Genomic DNA, 19,146 nt, shown 5'->3' with positions numbered 1-19,146 from the left:
GCTACATTGCTTATACCTAGTTACAGGCTGATCCTCCCTGTGGAAAAGCCCACCCATGTCCAGATTTTCTTCTGTAAATAGATGCTTTAGCTGGGTACCTAAAAGTATATGGGCATGCAGAAGTGTAAACATGGTGCTTTTGTGTGCACGCACGTGTATATGTACACACACGTGTAGTATTAGGCTATTTTGGGAATTGTTGCATCATCTAGGTTTACTGCACCTCAGAAAAAAGCTAAGCATTAAGCTGCAGTAAAACAGAGCCTATTGCAGGATTTAGCCGAGCAGAGAAAGTGTCATTGATTGCTCCCTGGAGATGCGTCATTTCTAATGAGAGTCCTAAAATCTTAGAAGATGATAACATAAAATTCCACAAAACTACTGGAGTTTGCAGACTTATTACCATACTGTACCCATGTTGTAACTGAGGGGGAGAAAGAAACATAAATAATCTTTTTCAAATGGGATTGTTGATGGGGGAAATGTGTGAAAATGAAGCTGTTGGCAGAACACTGTTAGCTTATGAATTATACATTTAATTAAGGAAAGCTAAACTGGTAGATTTTGAAACTTCTGATTTACTGTGCCTTATTAATGACAGAATTTTAGTCCTGCTCCTGCTGTTGGGTGCCGGCAGCCATGTGGAGCAGCCACAGCATGGGGCTGGTGGGATGTCTTGCTGTGTTATAAGCACTGAACCTGCTCACTATAGTACTGATAGCAGCCAAAACACCCCTCAAAAATCAGGGACCTTGAATGGTAAGCTCGTGTGGAGATCTGCCCTCCCAGGGTGGGCTAGTCAAATAGATTTTAAGTTGCCCAGACTATAGACATGTATTATTACGGTATGCATTGTGAAACACTGTATGGCAAAAGATAGCAGAAAAGGGTTAGGAAGTCAGAATAAGACAAGAAGCACAGAGCAGATGTAAGGATGGAAGATAAGGGTCAAATGTGCAATAGGATCAAATATTAAGTAATCTCCAAAATGTTTGTGTGCAGCTGAGCTCCCCTCTTCATGAGACACTGATGATAAAGCTCTGTGTTACCAGCTTCATTTTTCTGTATTCGGAGTGAAAAAAAGGAGCTGTAACACTGACCATTAATTTGCTCTCTGGATGTTCAGAGGGAAAGTTATAAACAGAAATTATTTACTAAAACAGCTTTCTCATGGCATTGCAGTGCTGCCATTCCTACTTCAAAATAGGCAAAGCAGGAAAATGAAAAGTAGCAGGGGACAAAAACTTTTGTGACCTTCTGAAGTGGCTTGAAATGAGTTTAAAACTAAAGCAACGCTTACCTCACTGTTGCTAATTTGTGCATCCCCAGTGGTTTGCCCTGTAACTGACTTGTTCTTCCAACTGGCAATATTGCACTTCAGCACTAACAGGAAGCAGATGATACTGGCACAGATGCATGATGCGTATCTGGTGTTTTCTAGGCTTGTCCTACACCTGGGTCTTCAACAATAATACATTATATGTTCAGGAAGATAGTCGCCGCTTTGTTTCACAAGAAACGGGGAATCTGTACATTGCCAAAGTGGAGCCATCAGATGTGGGCAATTACACCTGCGTTGTGACTAACCCTAAAGCAGAGCAGAGCGTGCAGGGGCCACCCACTCCTCTCCGCCTCCGCAGTGACGGTGAGTTCTCTGGGTGTGCTTGGCTGAAGACATGCAGCACAACGCTCGCTGCTCCACCTCCGGTTATTGGAAACTGGTACGGCTATACATCGTCATGGAGGGTGGGAAAAGGCTCCCAGTAAAAAGCTGTGCACTGGGGCATGATCGCACAATTTCTGTTAGTTTGAAATGACATTTGAACTGTTGAGATGGGAAAGAGGAGATAAACTTATGCAAAGAAAACAGTGATCAATATCATTGAAAAATAGCAAGAGAATGTCAAATGGTACCTTGAAGTTGTTTGTCTTAGGAATGTCTGTGTTGAGGTTTAAATCCAGCAAAGCTTTCTAAATTTATAATCTGGGTATTGCTCAAATATCACATCTAGAAAGCTGTTTCAAAGTGAGTCATGGAGGTGAGAATCTCACCCGCACATATGCAAATACCTTTCTGGCAACACTTCTAATTAAATGTTCACAGTGAGAAATATATACCTGGGAAATCTCTACACAGAGGTTTTTTTTTCTAAGTTTGTTCACCTAAATTTCAATATGCTGGTACTGTTTGCAAAGCAGTGGTGGCAGTCGGTAACAGAAGTCTGTATGGAGTTGTGTTTCTTAGATAAACAAAACTCAAGCGTGCATTATAGAATGACACTTTCACTGTGAGACTTTGTTGTTTTATAACATATTCACTCAGATCACCCAAAACAAAGTTCTAGTTCTACAGGCCAAAAGTTAATAATTTGGTACAAACTGGGAGTGTAATTGCTTAAGATCTTTTCTGACCATTTTCTTCCTTTTCATCCCCCTACTTTATTCCTTTTCTAAGACTTGTTCTACCAGTCTCTTTTTATCTTCTCCCATTCATTTTGGTGGCCTCTGGATTGGGTCCTGAATGGGCAGCCTCCAAGGCAATGGTGCAAATTGTGTGTGTAATAGTAGCCAGATCCCTGTTAAATATACAATAAGAATCAGTTCATTTTCAGTGTGGGATCTGCCCTAAACTGATAATGGATTATCTGTGGTTTATCAGATGTTCAGCCAGATTTTCAAATGTGATCATTACATCTAATTACTTCAGCCTTTCTCAAGTCTGGAGCTCACATTTGGATGTTTTAAGAAACTTTACATACTTGTACATGCAGAACTTGTATAAAGTCATGATCTTCAATGCTCATGCATAGAACTTACAGATTTCACAGAAGCTTTCAGTGTGGGGTTGAATTTCGCCCAGCAGGCTAAGCCTGCTCCGTAGACATCATATGTTGATGGCCATGGCTAGAACACAAGCCTCTAACGTGATTAATGCCATCCTTTCGTTTACACTGAAATTCTGTTGTACTAGGCAGGTCTGAGGCTCAACTGGAGTGCTAGCTGTTTTGATGTTCAACAGGTGTGATGGGGGAGTATGAACCAAAGATCGAAGTACGTTTTCCAGAAACTACATATGCAGCGAAGGGCTCGTCTGTTAAACTGGAATGCTTTGCCCTTGGAAAGTAAGATTTTTTTGTCTTTTATTAAAATATGTAGGTTCTAAGTCTGTTCTGTAATGAGAAACAATGGATCTTTCTAATTTTCACAGCAGACTTCATTGGTCAGAATGTGAATTTGTAAAACATATTTTTTTTTAACCTTTTCTTTGTTTGATTGTTTGTGTGTAATGTGTTCCTAAGGAAATGAGACAGAAAACCGTACCACAACCGAAGCTCGCTTGGTTGCAGCCTGCAGGGGCTGGGGAAGGGGGGGAAAACCAGAACAAAGACTGTATTCCTTGAACGTAGTTTTAACTCTGGGCTGAGACCTGACTTCAGGTTACAGCATTTGGTGTAACTGCACATTCACATCCGGTCTGCGTCAGAACAGGTGGATTCTGCTGTGCGGGGTCATTGCGAAGAATGAAACTTAGGGAAACCATCTGTGTTTCAAGAGCGCATAGACTGTCTAGAATGGATCTAACAGATTTCTCATGGTGCTCACCACTGTTTCTTCAAACAGAATCTGAGGAGCCCTGGGCAGCCGTAGCAGTAGCCTTTCCTGCTAAAATGTACAAATCTGTTAGGCTTGCAGTAGCCTGTATTTTTCCTAGGTTGCTCACTCTGTTGTACTCACTTCCAGAAGTAGTAGTGCATCCAAACAGCAAGGGATGCTCTGCATTCAAAGAGCAGATAGTTAACTGAGTAAGCGTAACCAGCCTACGAAAATTAGTCTTTCCAATTAACATCCATTTTCCCTGGAAAAGCTAAAATAACCTTAGATTGCTGACCTCTATTTAGTTTAAGTTCACTTTGACAATCCATTTTAAGGCTGTAAGCTTTTAAAGTGTTTAGAGCTTTCCCAGAGGTTAAAAGCCTGACTTGCAGACAGCACAAATTAATCAAATGTTCCTCTGGAACCTACGCTGGGATATAGAAAACTAAAGCAAATAAAAAGTTAATAAGATGGGAAATGGCCTTCCCTTTCAAATGAGATTTTTATATAAACTAATCTTAGAGATAATTTTTATTTAAGGATGAAGAATATTTCTACAGAGACATATTCAAAGGCGCATGCATTTTTTTGGCCCAAAACAAGTACCAGACTGGAACACTCCTGCTGAAGCTGATTTTCCTTTCCAGATACTGTCAAGTTACTTCTCTTTAAATACCTCCTTAATTGTGTGTGAGTCAGTGCAGGCTTTACATTTCAAGTTGTCATTTTGTATTTCCATCTGTTGCATGGAAAGCATTTAACAATGATACATTGACTGCAGAAAAGCATTTCAAAGGCCGAGTAAATGGTATGTACAAAACAGTGCCTTCTTACTGAAGGGGTGAAGATGGGTTGTGTGAATGTGGCACATGGGTTTTGCCATTAGGAACATCTGACAGAGGAAAAAAAACATGGACTGAAAGGACATATGGATAATGAAATCCCTCAGCGAGCACAGTACCTTCTATGCTGTGCTTAGAAAATGGAATGGCTGAGAATGTTAATGCAGCTTTAATACAAGGTTTCTTCTTCGTATGTAGGACTGCAGCTGAAACCGGTCCTCCTATACTTCCCTGGGGTTATACTGAGTAAATACCAGTGATCTATATGCAGAAATCCTTTCTTCGCAATTTTTATATCATACTTCTAATGTGCATCTAGTTTAGTGTATGTGTTTGAGAGGTGCTATTTGAGTAAAGGTTCGTTACTGGCTTTGCTGGAGAATTTCTTGTCTCTAGAATTCTTTTGATAGATTGGATGTCTCATACAGAACAGGACTATTTTCAGTCTGCTTTTTTTCTCTCTGAACAGACCCTTGAACCATATTTTCACTAACATGTCAATCAGTGAACAGGCTTTATTTAAGAGCTGGCACTTCTATGTGAATAAAGCAAGAGAAATAGATTGCAGGTGCAATACTCTTAACTTATTAGATAAGGCCAGATTTCTAAAGGTATGTAGATGATTAGTGGTATTGTTAAAAGCTTGAAGTTTCCTACCTCCAGCTGTTTACCATTGTAGCTAGGCACACGTAAATGCAGCAGTGTGGCCATCTGCACCTTTAGATGCCTAAATTCCACTAAAACTCTAGCCGCTACTATTGTCTGTTTATGTTAAAATCAATTCAGCTCAACATTTGTTGAGCTATACCTCTGATCTGCCAGGAGCACTAACGGTCATTATCTCTCTTGGATTTCAGAACTGCTTTCCCATTATCCATAATTTTCTATATTCATACTGTTAGTCCACTGGTTCAGACAATGCTGTCAGCTGCTACTACCTCTGCGCTATGAATAACAGAAATCTTTCACATCGAAGGCAGATTATAGGCAACCTGCTGTGGTTTTGGTCTCTGAAAGTCTTAAATGAAAGTACTTTCATGGTGTTTAGAGAAATAGCATCTCTTTTCTATATGGAACAGCAAATCATACGTATTGGACCTTGCTCAAAAAGCATTTCCACATTTAAAATGTGAGTACAAGAGGCCAGACTTATGGCTGAGTTTTGAGATGCCTTTTTACCTGAGGTAAACTAAAAGCCACCCAGCTAAGAAGTACCCCTTCAGCCAGGCTGGGGGACACCCAGAGGCAGGTATGTTCCACCTTGCTTGTTTTGAGGAAAACAAATACAAGGGGCAAAAAGTCAGTATTTATTCCTGGGAAGAGGGTTTGGAGGGATGGATCCCAAACGGACAAAAGCACTTGGGCCAGTGCTTAACTCTGAATCCTGTATTGCAGAACAGGGACTATGAATACTAGAGAAGTTTTCAAAAAGTAAATTAGTCCTCAATGTGATGGAAACACAATTGGGCACAAAGGAATGTAAGCAGCATGATACTATCTGATGATTGGCATGGCGAATCTAAACAGGTAAAACATGCACATTATACTTAATTCTTTAAAAGAGGGAAAACTGAAATATGAAATAGTAGCTTGACTGTTTCACATACTGCAGCCTGTGGCAAAATAATAGGAGAGATGAGACTTTGTGTTCTGCACTAATATTCATTATGTTGACAGTGTTTAATACTATGCCAGTACTATAAGTCATGTTCTGGATCAAGTTATATTAATCATGCCATACCTCTAAATTATCGTCCACTATGTCTTTGAGGGGATTAAGTACCATGAAAAGATATGTTCGGTTGAGTTACTGTACTGCTTCCTCTTGATTTCTTCCAAAATAACTTTTTGCTGTTGCACATATAAGAATAGCTTCTGAAATGAACATAAGCAAAGTAGTTTCCATGTCTGGTGCACGCATTTATTAAACTGTTCCTGTATTTTACATTTTTCTTCATTGTCTTCTCAAAGATAGAGAAATAATCTGTTCAGAATCCCTGCAGATGGGCCATTGCCAGATGAGGTTGTACGGAGCATATGTGAGTAACATAAAATAGGATTTCTTTCAACCCAGAATATTCATTTTTCATGGGAAGACCCCACATATTCCTGTAAATGTATTCAGGGAAGGGTTTTTCTAGAGACTGTTAGTATAAGTAGATAATAGCGCAGCTACGAGAGGATTCTGAACAACCATCTTTAGTAAACTTGCATAAAAATACCAGGCTTCACTTCTTCATTAGATGGCTTTTCTCGTGTATTCTCAAGGAGTTTATGAAGGAGGCTATAAAAGGATCATTTATGGGATTCTGAAATCATATAAACATATATGAATGACTTCTGCCACCACAAGTGAAGTTTGCTATTTTCAGCCCGTGTTCCTGATAGAGCTAATACATTCAGATTTCTACTTTAAGGGACGAGCAAGCAGCTGTGGAAGATCCTCTCTTACATTGGTTAAGGTGAGTGGCTTGTGACCACAGGAGAATGAGACACAATACCAGGTTTCAGAAATCTTTGCTTCTTTGCTGTTTCCCAAGTAACACATTGGGATGATCAGATGCCTGAGTGCTTTAGTTAGGATGCCCCTTGGATCCTAATTCTTCCTTGTGTCAGCAGTTGACGCGGACATGCTAGCAGCTTTCAAACCTCAGCTTTGTCTCGTTTAACTAGTCATGGTCGTCATTACTGAAGCTGTAGATTTAATTTTGTGGTGAAGATGCACAGGACAAAAGATGAGGCACAGATGCAATGGATCATCTGGCTGCTGAGTCTTTGTTGAAAAAAGGTGGAACCCTCATCTTGGTGCAGGCTGCAGTGCTGCAGACAAATTAATTTCATGTTCAGTGTGACAAGACTTGTCACCAACAAAAATATTTTCCATCGGCTTTTCTTTCCGAGTTACTAACTTATGGTTTTGTGGTTCTGCCGCCTGTATGGTAGAATATAAATTAAATTAGCACTCCTAGATGCTCTGAAGGTTTCAAATAAACTCCAGATTTATGTACAAAGACACTCATATTTATGCGCTGTTTTCTTATTTACTCAGGTGAAAGCAAGACTTTGTCTATGAAGTGTAATAAATTTGAAAGTGTACTCTTTGTTTCTTCATATATTCCAAAACTTTTTAGCCCCGAGCAGCTGTCTGTTTTAATCTGGTTATTTGTAGTGACTAAATGGAAAAGACGACCCACCAGTTGTAGGAACACCTCAAATCTGCATGGGAAGGTATTAGTCTGTGTAGCACTGTGTGACATTGGCCTTCAATATATTACGACTATGCAACAAAATCCGACAATAATTCACAGGGCTGTATTTATTAAATTAGGGTTTGTATACATTTACCTATACCTAAAGGACAGTTTCACTTCTTAAAGCATCGACTTGTAAAATAGGTAATTTGTCACAGAACCCGATTTCATTAAAGAAACTTTTACACTTGAATTCAGGGTCGTCTTTTACCTTGAAAGGTTTCATATGGCCTGTGCTAATGATTGCTGTTAAGAGATTTGGTTATAAAAATGTAAACTAGCAACAGAATAAGGGGAAACAAGCAAAAAACCCCCCGCCTTCTGTAAAATATGTGACTGAAGATGCTGGAAAGCCAATGATAATGAGGTGTCAGAAAAGGCGATGAAGAAATGCACATCTTCTCAAGCTGCTGTGATAACAAAGGTCCTTCCTATGCACATGGCTGAGCTATGCATCCTCCCGCAGTCTGCTCGTTCAACCTACAGCTCAGGCTGAAGAGAAGCTGCTGGCCTGACAACTGAATTCCCTCTGCTGACAAAACTAGGCCATGTGGCACAAGGCTTCCTGGCAGCAGAACAAAGTGCTGTTAAGTATTTATTGCAATTAGGCATTTAAACACAGCAAAGTTGATGAACCTACTCTGAGGTTTTTATGTCATCCTGCTATGGTTAACATCAGAGGGAGGGAGTGCATCTCAAACACCCTTGTGTTTGGCCAAAACTGAGGCAAGTTTGCCTTGAAACATCCCCAAGGATGTCATTACAAGTATGCGGTGTGGATGAGGAAAACAGGACAGCGTCTTCAGCTCGAACCTTGGTAAACTTGACTTGACAAGTTGACAGACGGGGCCTTTTTCCACAGAGCCCTGCCTCTGGCCTTGATGTCAGTGCAGACTTTCCCTACTCATGAATAGTCAGTACTAAGAGAAAACAAGTGGCTAATAGACTAGGAGATATTTAGGTGAAGCAGTTTCAGGTAGCAGAGCATGAATGAATGCATCTAATTGTTGTTTTTCGTCTCCCATATGGCTGTTAGTTTTCTTTAATCTCTTTGTTAAAAAAAAAAAATCCAGAAGAAAAGATGCCTTTAAAGTAAGTAGTTAAATGCTTCTGACATTCAATGTACTGCGTGCTTCTGCTGTACAGTAGCTATTCACCCACTGTTTAATATGCAACAGCGTTTGAAGTCAGCTGTGCTCTCCTTCGTGTCATCAACAGTCTGTATCAATCTACCCCAAGACTGCATCATACCTCCGGCTGTTTTCCTGACTAGGGCATGGCAATCGTGGGGCAGACCTATTCTGCACTAGAGCTGCATTTCTTTTAAATAACTAACTTTGTTTATTGAAACGCTGCATGAATAATGTCATGCAATCTTCGTGGAGACAGCACCTTTTAACAGACAAACCAACTCATTTGGGAAAAACAGACAAGCCCTTTTAAAGTTCCTGGGAAGGAATAATATTAAAGAAGTTTGCATCTGAAATAGGTTTTGGTCTCATAGCAGAGGGTAAATGTGGTGAGGACAACTACTGTTGTCCAAAAACATCTGGAATTTGAACAACTATGTAGGTCTTGAACCAAAATAGGAAACAGAAGAAAAAAATCTTTGTTCTTTTCAGCTCTTTCACTGGTGAAGGATGTCTGGCATGTCCCAGTCTCTCATTCATAGTAAATATTTCAGCTGTATTGGAGGGGTCATGTAAGAGCCAGAACTTGTGTTTGTATGTATATATGAGTTGTCCATACGTATATACATGCCAGTGCAGAGCTAACACCAAAATCTGGACCAAACTGCTTATAGTTCCAAACCATTTTCACAGGCAGTTCAGTTATGGTGGAAAATGTAAGGTAGCTAGAGAAATTATTATGCTGCTTGAATGGCTCTTAGAGAGCCCTTGGTTAAATTTCTGGTCTCGGGAGCATGACTTCCTGTTTTACAGAGCAGTGGGAAGGGCAGCGTGAAGGCTCTCTTGCTTAGCTGAACTCCCACCAGCACGAGGAGAATATTTACAGACTGCCAGTGCACCCATCCTATTTTTCAAGTTAAATGCAGAACTAAGCAAATTTGTGGGGTGGTTCTTCATTGTATATTGGAGTGGTCTAGCTGTAAATTCTCCTGCATGTAGTCTATTTCTCTTGGTTTTATGTCTCTGGTTACTCTGTCAACACCTGCCCAGCTGTTCAATCCATGTAATTTGCTGAGCACTCACACTTCTCCCAGGTCCTGGTTCTTCTGGCTTTGGGGGAACTTGCAAACATCATAGCCACACAGACCCAAAATGCAGAAATTAGGCCTAAACTTACCTGTGTTAAACAATTCTTCCATTCTGTATTTGTGACTTGATTTCTTTGGTCAATGAACAAGGATTTGAAACCAAGCACCTAAGTAATTTAAGGTGTTTAAGTGTGAGAAATTTAAGGTGTTATAACCTCTGCTAAAAAAGGAATAAATACTTTGGAAGTCAGCACTGCAGGCCAGAGACCTTGGGGACTGGCAGACAAGGGCAACATGCATTTTCAGTTTTCAGGAAAGCTGTGTTTTCAAGTTCAGTATCCAGTCTTTGCTGTTGATGTTGCTTCCAATGGAAAAGAAGTCAGCGTTTAGCCAAAGCGTCTGTAAAGAGCTGTTCAAAACATAGCTGCTCATCTGCTTAGAAAAAGCAGCTTATTTTAGTTTGCAGAAACAGAAAGCAACTGTGAAATCCAAGACTATTAATATTTCAAAGTGTTTCAGTGACATAATAGATCATGAAAGTGAGGCTTGTATGTTTTGTGATATTACCAGAAATCCAAGAAGTATTTATAGCCGCTGTCACACTTGACTATTTTTTTATTGTATAGAATACATTGATCCAAATATAAATGAAAATGATCGCAAGCTACAAAAACATGAAACAAGAAATATTCTGTTTTGTCTCTATCTCCTTTCAGCCGCAATGTCTCATGCTTTCCACTTCATCGCTCAACTGCCTGTCTTCCCTCCTCTACCCTGGCTCACATTTTTTATAGCTAGATTTATTGGTATTTTTAGGTCCTTTGAATTCTTGTCCAATATTTTCTATATTGAGGTGTGAAATACCTCTAATGCTACAGGGAATTTGTTTGCTCTGAAAACCAGTCAATAATTCAGTGCTTCTGTGGTGTTTATTTGGACTTCCAAAGTCATTCCTTCAGTGTCACAGTGCTTAAAAGCAGGTTTGAGCCCTAAGTGAGAGTTTTTGCAGGGAAAATCCAAATTGGCCTAAGAAGCAATCATAGAATTGACCGAGGACTTCATCCCATTGTTAGACTTGTGCCCCTAAATCTCAGTCTTATAGACCTCTGTATGTCATGCTTAGAAACAGAAATTTTTTTTTTTTTAGTATTATTCGTCTTCTGAAAGGATATCATGTTATCTTTTCTTAGCTATAACAAACACTGTCTCTTTCTCTCTGTTGAAATATCATTATTTAGTCCTGTCCCTAGCATTAGCTGGAAGAGGTCTGATGGAAACCCATTGACAAAGAAAATAGAACACAACAAAACCAAAGGAGTGCTTGAAATCCCAGATGTTCAGCAAGAAGATGAAGGCTCTTATGAGTGTATTGCAGGAAACGTTCGAGGAAGAAACATTGCAAGAGGTCGATTATTTGTGTATGGTAAGCACATTGATTAACATCTTAATTTATTTTTTTTTACAGAGCGTGATGGTGTTCAGATGTGTTTTGTAGATGAAGTCTGTCAGCCCGTTACTGGAGATACAGAATGTAGTTCAGATTAAGCTGATTAAAAAATGATTGGAGGTCTGCCATGACCTTCACTGAATTACCTCCTCAGCAAATAAAGGTATTTTGCATTAAAACGCAGATTGAAAATGTGGGCTGTGCCATGATGAAGCTGTAAAGGTTAATATGAGGCAGAAAGAAATCTCTGGTGCATTTACATGAAACATTAAGGGCAGGCAAAAAGATTTACTCTCAGTAGCTCACAGCAGCACAGAGCTGTGCTGCCCTAGGTGCAGATCAGGGCAGGATTCACGAGGTTTTGCTTCGTGTGAGTGTAAGATTATTTCACCTCCTATTCTGGCTGAACTGTATTGCTCCGTAAACAGATGAGGGCAAAGCGGGCAAACTCATTCCACTGCCTCCCTCTCCCTCCTCCTTGTCTAAAAGTGGAGAATAATATTTCTGTGAAATTCTTCTCTGGTTCCTTTTCCCTTCCCACACGCATTAATTTCCTGTGACCCAAGTCACACACGATGGTCCCTCATAGCCAAGGTGAATTATAAGTTCTCTAGTCTCGTTGTGAACACCCAGGGAAAGCAACATATTTTGACATTAATAAGAAGGGAGATCTTTTCTTCTCTTTACTGCATAAATCTTTCAAAAGAGGAGGGAAAAAAAGTGAAATGTAACAGTGAGGAAAAAAATTACAGAAAGCTAAACTGAGCCTTCAATTAACATCTGTTGAGAAGACCTTGGCAAGTTTGGGGTTTTTGTGAGTAGATCTTTTCTAACGAAGAGACACAGGCTTTGCTAATAAGCTACCAGACTCCCGCAGCCATGGCTAATACCGAGATATGTGCCAGGAATAGAGCAGTCTGCTGCTGTTTTGAATATTTAATTATTTCTTTGCTTTTAGGGAGTTATTTTTGGTCTCATTGCTCACTAATTTTTGCTGAACATCAATCAAGCAGTTCCATTAAAATTAAGTTCAGCAGATTACCTGGACATGATTTATAACAGCATAGACAATTACAAAATGATGATCAGTTAATACAATCTAAAACAATGTACTTATTAAATGTGTTTTGTAAATTAATTAATAGCTGTTCATAGTGAAATACATAAACAACACTCATTAAGCTTTTGCACATGATTTTTTTATCATATCAGGAGTGGGCTGGTGTATTATCTATATGGCTGACTTCTTCTTGCTTAATTTCTGTGCTGCAGTGGTTTTGCTCTGTAGGCAGCTTGTCTCTAGGAAATAGGGATTCTTTCCTGGACACTGGCTGCTGGTTTGCGCGTGGTACCTACATCCCATGCCTTAGGCTCTGAGAGAGATAAAAATGACGTAGTTACAATCACTTTTAAGCATGGTGAGATGTATGCCAGATACTTTCCCATTCTGGGAAGAGGCTCATTGACTTTGGGTTAATCTAATGTTGGACAGCCTCGAGGTACTTTGTTGGGGCAGTCATAAGCTACCCACAGGGTCATGCTGTAGAGGGAGGCTTTTCAGTAGCTTGATCTGCTCATCTCAAAGGATAATAATTCTCCTCCTAAAATCAAATTGCTCTATGTAAGAACTACATGTATATATCTGTATATACATAGATGTATAGAATGGTAAGGGTTGAAAGGGACCCTAAAGATCATCTGGTTCCAACCCCCCTGCCGTGAGCAGGGACATCTTCCTCTAGACCAGGTTGCTCAGAGCTTGATCCAGCGTGGCCTTGAACACTGCCAGGGAGGGGGCAGCCACAGCTTCTCTGGGCAACCTGTTCCAGTGCCTCACCACCCTGATGGTGAAGAATTTCTTCCTAATATCTAGCCTATGATAATAGATTATTAATAGATAATATCTATCTATTAAATTATGGTTTAATAACCCAGCCAAAATTTTTTCACAGGATGTTAGGACACCAGCCACTTATGCTAGGGGCAGAGGGATGCAGTCTAGTATCTCACTTCCGTCTGGCTTTAGTCTATCCCAAAGTAAGGTGGGTGATAGTTGTTCTCCCTAGGTCTCATAGTCACCCACACCTCGCCAACTATTCTAAATGTCAGCCTTGCTCAACCTAACTCCTACTCAGCTCAGTCCTTGAGTGCTTAGTTGGATGCTTACAGAGCTCATAAATGATTCCTGCAAATTCTGCTTTTATGCAGCAATGAATTTATGTCAATGTGCCACAAGTATTCAGGAGGTGTTATTCTAATCTGAGTAGCCTTAAATCCTTTGTGTAATATATGTATTGTAAATTACAAAGAACCCACAGTCTCAGCTACGTGAGTAAAACAGAGGGGTAATATTTACAATCCATTATTTTTGTTAGATACTAATTATTTTTACATCTCTGTTTTTGGTACACAGATCCAAGCACCTTGAGAGTAGGGGTCTCGATGCTTTCAGAGAGTGTGTCCACAATTTCAGGCATATAAAAATCAGTACTTTTGCACATTTTGGCCATAAAAATTAATAATATCTGAAATGAACTTCCTGTCCACTAGCCACTTGATCTCTAACATATTTCCAAGTTATTCCTGAAGTTTTTTGTCAGGGAAACATGCAGAATTCACCTGCACTATAATAAGAATGTGTTGGACAAATACTAATTAGCCTTGCTCAGTTCATTAATTAAAGGTAGCATACCTCCAGCGAAACAATTTTTCTCCCGCTTAAAATGGTTTGCGTATTCTTTTCAGCACTCCCTGAATGGGATAAAAAAATCCAAAATGCCTTTCTGTCTCTCTATGACAGTTTAGTTTGGGAATGTAAGGCAAAAGGAAAGCCAAACCCTTCCTACAGTTGGTTAAAAAATGGCCAGCCGCTGACATCAGAGGTAAGGTTCCCGTTGTCTTCTTTGCTTTCTTTCTTTTCTTTTTGTGTTTATGTCTTTTAGTCGTGACATTCATTTTATAGTGCATTACCTTTTTTCCGAAGCTCGATTAAAGGATAATGTAGCAAAATAAACATATTAGCACAAATGCTTTGCAACACAAAACCTTCGTTCTTGGAGTTCATCTTAATTGAAAGTGTACGGTATTACCAATCTATATGCAGGTACGCTCATTTCTTCATATGATTTCTCTTACAGAGCATCTTATTACTACAAGATGAGGCAGTAGGTATGGATGGGTTTAAAAATAAAAATTACAGTTAAAGAAGGGACTGCCCAGAAACACTAGATACACTTCTAGACATAATCTGCAATTTGTGAAACTGGTAGGATACCGACCGACTGTTTGTAGAAGGGCGTTTCGGAGCTGGCATTGCAAATGGAACAGCCTGTTAACTTGCACTTTATTTCTGTTCTTAACCTGTGGGCTGGATGTGGACCTTTGGTCTGATGCAGTATGGCCATTCTTCTGCTATGTTAATCCTTTAACTGAATTAATCAGCCAGCTACGAAAAGAAGTTAATATTGAGGTTAATACTTTTCTGGGGCTATGTAGAGGAATAATAGACTAAAGAAAACCATACAGAGTTATAAGGAAAAAGTGAAGAAGTATGAAATCTCTAAAAGGAAAAAGAAGGACCAAGTGGAAAGAGAAGTAGTCAAGTGGTAGATGTTCAGGAGAAGAGGGGAAATCAAGCGGAACTCAAACATTTAAGAAACCTGATCAGATACTTACTCAGACAGGTCTTTGAAAACCCAGCTTTGTGTCTTTCCAGACTATAATTGTACTTCTGTGAAAGCCAAGCTCTGGCACATTCATCTTCCAGTCTTCAGTTGTTGGTAACCTCATGGAGAACGACAACTGTGGCAAGGCAGTCTTTGCTGTATTATCATTCTGCTGAGGCTAAGTTTTCCTTTTTATTCAGCATATGTTCAACACCTATCAGGCATAAAGTGGCGTGGTTCATCTGTAATGCATTCTTGCTTGGTTGGAAAAAAAAATACTGTGATTAATTTCTTTCTAGCAAGAACAGATACAGAATCATTTCCAAAACATATGGAGAAAATTAACACCTGCTGGGTTGCAGAACCAGCACTTGTTTGACTTGGTAGTACGTATTTGAAGCAATTGGAGGCGGGTACAGTCTTCCATATGAGTTTCTGCTGGTTTAGTCCTAAACAGAGCTCAACTAGCATCCGAGAAGGCTAGCCAAAATTTACTTGGATTGCAGTTTTTCTGAACCTGATCATTCTACACATTGTCATTTCTTAAGCAAGTTTATCTAGTTTCTGTCTCTTTGAAGACAGCAATATTTAGAATCTGTCACTCTTCAATTGCATGGTTTCAATAAAAAAGAATAAAACACTCTACAGACACATTTTCACAGTACTCACAGTGTATTGTAAATGGAATACTTCAGGCAACAAAATGCTGAAAGTTATTGCTCAATGGACAAAATGGATAGTTTGGAGGTGAAAGTACAAGGGAGGTGTAATAAAATCTTCAGTCTGTCACAGCACCCTGCTTGTTGGAAATATCGCAGGAAGAATACCTTCCAGACACTTTCCACCTTGGGGCTGATTCTGAGGATATTGTCTCCTCTTTGTCAAACCTTTCTCCCTGACCACCTAGATGGTCATCCCTGCATTATTCCTGCTTGTGTACCTGGTGTGCTTTATTCTTCTCTTTGTCTGCACAGCTCAAAAGAGCCAGCAGAGAATGGTGGAGAATTCAGCATGTGCATGAAACACGAATGTTGCTTCAGAAAGGGCTTTTATATTCAAAGGGTATTTGTAAAAGTAGAATGCATCAAGAGGATAGCAAGCAGCCTGAAGGTAATCTAAGTATGCAAAAAAGGTATCTGTAGCGAGAGCCTCAAAAATATTAACAGTGGATAAGTAACGTAATGTTAATTAGTTTGCAATACACCAGCCATGCAACCGCAACCTGTGCTCTTTTCAAACTTCCAAGCTAAAACACGGTTGGGCTGGGTCAGCTCTTGGTTGGGAGACCTCCAAGGAAAAGCCAGAGTACCGGCAAATCGAGCTCTGTGCCTCAAGAGGCGGCACGCTCCCCTCTGCGAGCGCTGAATAGAAGTCCCCCCAACAGGCTGTGCAAATGGATGGTCTGTAGCAAGGCAGCAAGTTAGGTGATCTATGTTCAGCAGCTCACAAATGCATTTTAGAGGCTTATAGCTGTTCAGCAAGGACTCTGCTGTGTACGCTAACAATATAAGCTCCCATCGCTGCTTCAGAGGCAGCAGAGCCAGACTGAAGGAGCAGCATAATAATAATAGTAATATCTGTTGTTTCGGACTTGCATTTAGTGATGGAATTTATATTCTCTGTTGTGGGTTGCTTCCACACTGATCTGTTTTGGGGAACATGTTCTCTTTTCCTTCTCAGTGTTACACTTCACAGAGGAGCTGTTACTGTCTCCGGAGGGTAGTAATAGTAAAACCACAAAGTATTTAGCTTGAAGTTATGCTTGTAGCATGGCACAGGCTTTTTTCTATTTGGCAAAACAGAGCAAATAAAAATCTTTTTAATACACTAAAACCCAAGCTCTGGTCCAAATTTACCTACTATGCAGTTTCCTCTATTTCGGTGGAATTGCACTGAATAAACTTTGTGTGTACAGAAATACAAGCCTTGAGGAGCAAGCTCTCCCTCTGATCTGAACAGCTGCCTGTGGGATTCCAAGAGGAATTTAAAAGTGTTGGCTTTCAGGAGAGCTTTTTCAGTGGATCATTCTTCTGTGACTTGTGATCTGATGACATATGAAATGTTTCCATTGCTTGAGCACCTCTGCTTTTCTGATCACCTTCGATTATCGTCAGCACATTCATTCAGTCGGATGGGGCCGTGCTTCGCTGTGCCCCCAGACAGGGCTGCAGGTGCTGCTTCTCGGGAACCGTATGGAAACTGCTCCAGGCTCCCAGCGCCGAGCAGCCGTACCTGCCCTGCGGTTACTGCTTCTGCATCCGCTTCACAGTGAAGCGTACACACAGACTCGCAGTTCGGCGAAGCACAGAAACACACGCCACAGCTGGAACATCTGGGCAAACCTGCCCAAGGCAACGACTCTGCAACAAGTGCCCGGAGCTCTTGAAAAGTTTGAAGAGCTGAGAGGTCTGAAAATGTAACCACCACCATATAGCTGAGGTATACATCGTATTTCTGATGTATTCACCCACATTGCTTCCAAGAAAATAACATTTCTGCTTCTGAATGATGATCAGGTTCTTCAGTGTGATACCAAAAAACTTTGAGGTTGTACACTCGTTGGCTCTGTCAATGTTTTTTGCTTGTTTTTCTTTTATCAGGAAAGAATTCAAATAGAAAATGGAACTCTTATCATACCTGTGCTGAATATGTCAGACTCTGGCCTTTATCAGTGTGTGGCAGAAAACAAGTACGATACCATTTATGCTAATGCTGAGTTGCGTGTGATAGGTGAGTAAATGTCATTAAACTGAACAGGTACTGTGTATAACAGGACACTCATAGAAAAAAATTTGAAATTAAGAAATGATTAGATTCAATTCCACCTAACAGTTCAAGTCTGTTGATATTTCTTTACTGCTTGCTCTTCACCCACGTGCAAATGTTTTTCTTATTGTATTTCGTGACTGGTTTGGGGGAAGAATCTAATCCCATGTGTGGTCTTTTTTATCACGTACACACAGGTTTAATGAATGCTGTTTCTCACTTAGCATTTTGAGTTATTTATTCTGCAGTTTTTAAAAGTCATTTCAGAAAGCTGGAAAAATAGTTTTAACTGTAAACAAAAAGCATATGGCAAATTTGTATATAAAAACAAATAACATGTTGCAAGTAATCTCATTAATGATTATTGGAGATTCACGTAAAATGGAATTGGTTTATATATTATAAAAAGTATTCTGTTATAGATATCCAAATACAAATTTTCTTCAACCGCCAAACACCAGTGAAACCAGAAAAACACAGACTTTGAGAGCACCCAACTGTTGTTAGGTCTTCTGTTTTCTCCTTCTCCAAGTGTGAATTTTCACATAAAATACTGGACAAATAAACACACTTTCAGAAAACAGTGTCGGTTTATGAATAGAAAACCACAAAAAAACTGTGTTCGTAATTGAACACTCTCTGCAGATGAATACACGTGGCTGGGATCAGGAGTGTGATGTTCATCCTTCTGACATCGCTCTGCTCGGGAACCTCATTCTTCATCACAGATTCTCCCAGTCTGCAGATAACCTGAAAGAAAGACTGTCAGAGCAAACAGTTTCTAGGTAGGGAGTTTAGAAACAGAATATATCAGATACAATGAATGCTATTCTTTGGTACATTTTCCTGTTTATCTGCTTTCTCAGAAACCTCAAAAGCAAAGCAATTATTGGATTCACCCACTACGTAGCTCGAAGAGAATTTAGCAAATTCATTTAGTAACTTGTCAGCTGCATACTGTTCTACTCTTCTTTCTTCTTACTTTTCTATTTTTAGCTGCAGCACCCGATTTTTCCAAAACTCCTGTGAAAAAAAAGTCTGTTGTCCAAGTTGGAGGTGAAGTTACAATTCGTTGTAAACCAAGTGCTTCTCCCAGAGCAGTTATTGACTGGAGAAAGGGCTCAGAGGTTCTGCGCCAGAACAAAAGGTACCGTAGTAAACCAGTTGCTGGGTTGTTGGGAGTTCTCTGTCATTTAAGCATCACTGAAGCACAGCTGGCTTAGGATTGCTTTTGACAGCTCATTGACAGAACACTTTGATGCCAGAGGCCTATTTGTCTTTAGCGGTGGCCGTACAGTTCTGCAGCTATAAAACTGGTGGAGAACAAAGCCAAACCGAATACATGCAGATAATTGTATGATAC

General features: G+C 39.9%; 1 protein-coding gene across 2 annotated transcripts in view; it reads left to right on the top strand.

Annotated features, from left to right (window-relative positions):
• Window positions 1–19,146, top strand: part of LOC104331264 (contactin-6) — a 150,850-nt gene that overhangs the window by 90,314 nt on the left and 41,390 nt on the right. For both annotated transcript variants that reach the window (XM_075432529.1, XM_009936553.2), the window contains exons 6-11: window positions 1,442–1,645; window positions 3,020–3,122; window positions 11,144–11,328; window positions 14,098–14,234; window positions 17,618–17,747; window positions 18,780–18,930. In XM_075432529.1, coding sequence (XP_075288644.1) covers window positions 1,442–1,645; window positions 3,020–3,122; window positions 11,144–11,328; window positions 14,098–14,234; window positions 17,618–17,747; window positions 18,780–18,930 — 910 coding nt within the window. The remainder of the gene's footprint in view (window positions 1–1,441; window positions 1,646–3,019; window positions 3,123–11,143; window positions 11,329–14,097; window positions 14,235–17,617; window positions 17,748–18,779; window positions 18,931–19,146) is intronic.

Source organism: Opisthocomus hoazin, chromosome 11 (genome assembly GCF_030867145.1).
Source record: "Opisthocomus hoazin isolate bOpiHoa1 chromosome 11, bOpiHoa1.hap1, whole genome shotgun sequence".
NCBI classification, from domain to species: domain Eukaryota; kingdom Metazoa; phylum Chordata; class Aves; order Opisthocomiformes; family Opisthocomidae; genus Opisthocomus; species Opisthocomus hoazin.
The sequence above is the reverse complement of the archived record's forward strand: the minus strand, read 5'-3'. Positions and strand labels throughout refer to the sequence as shown.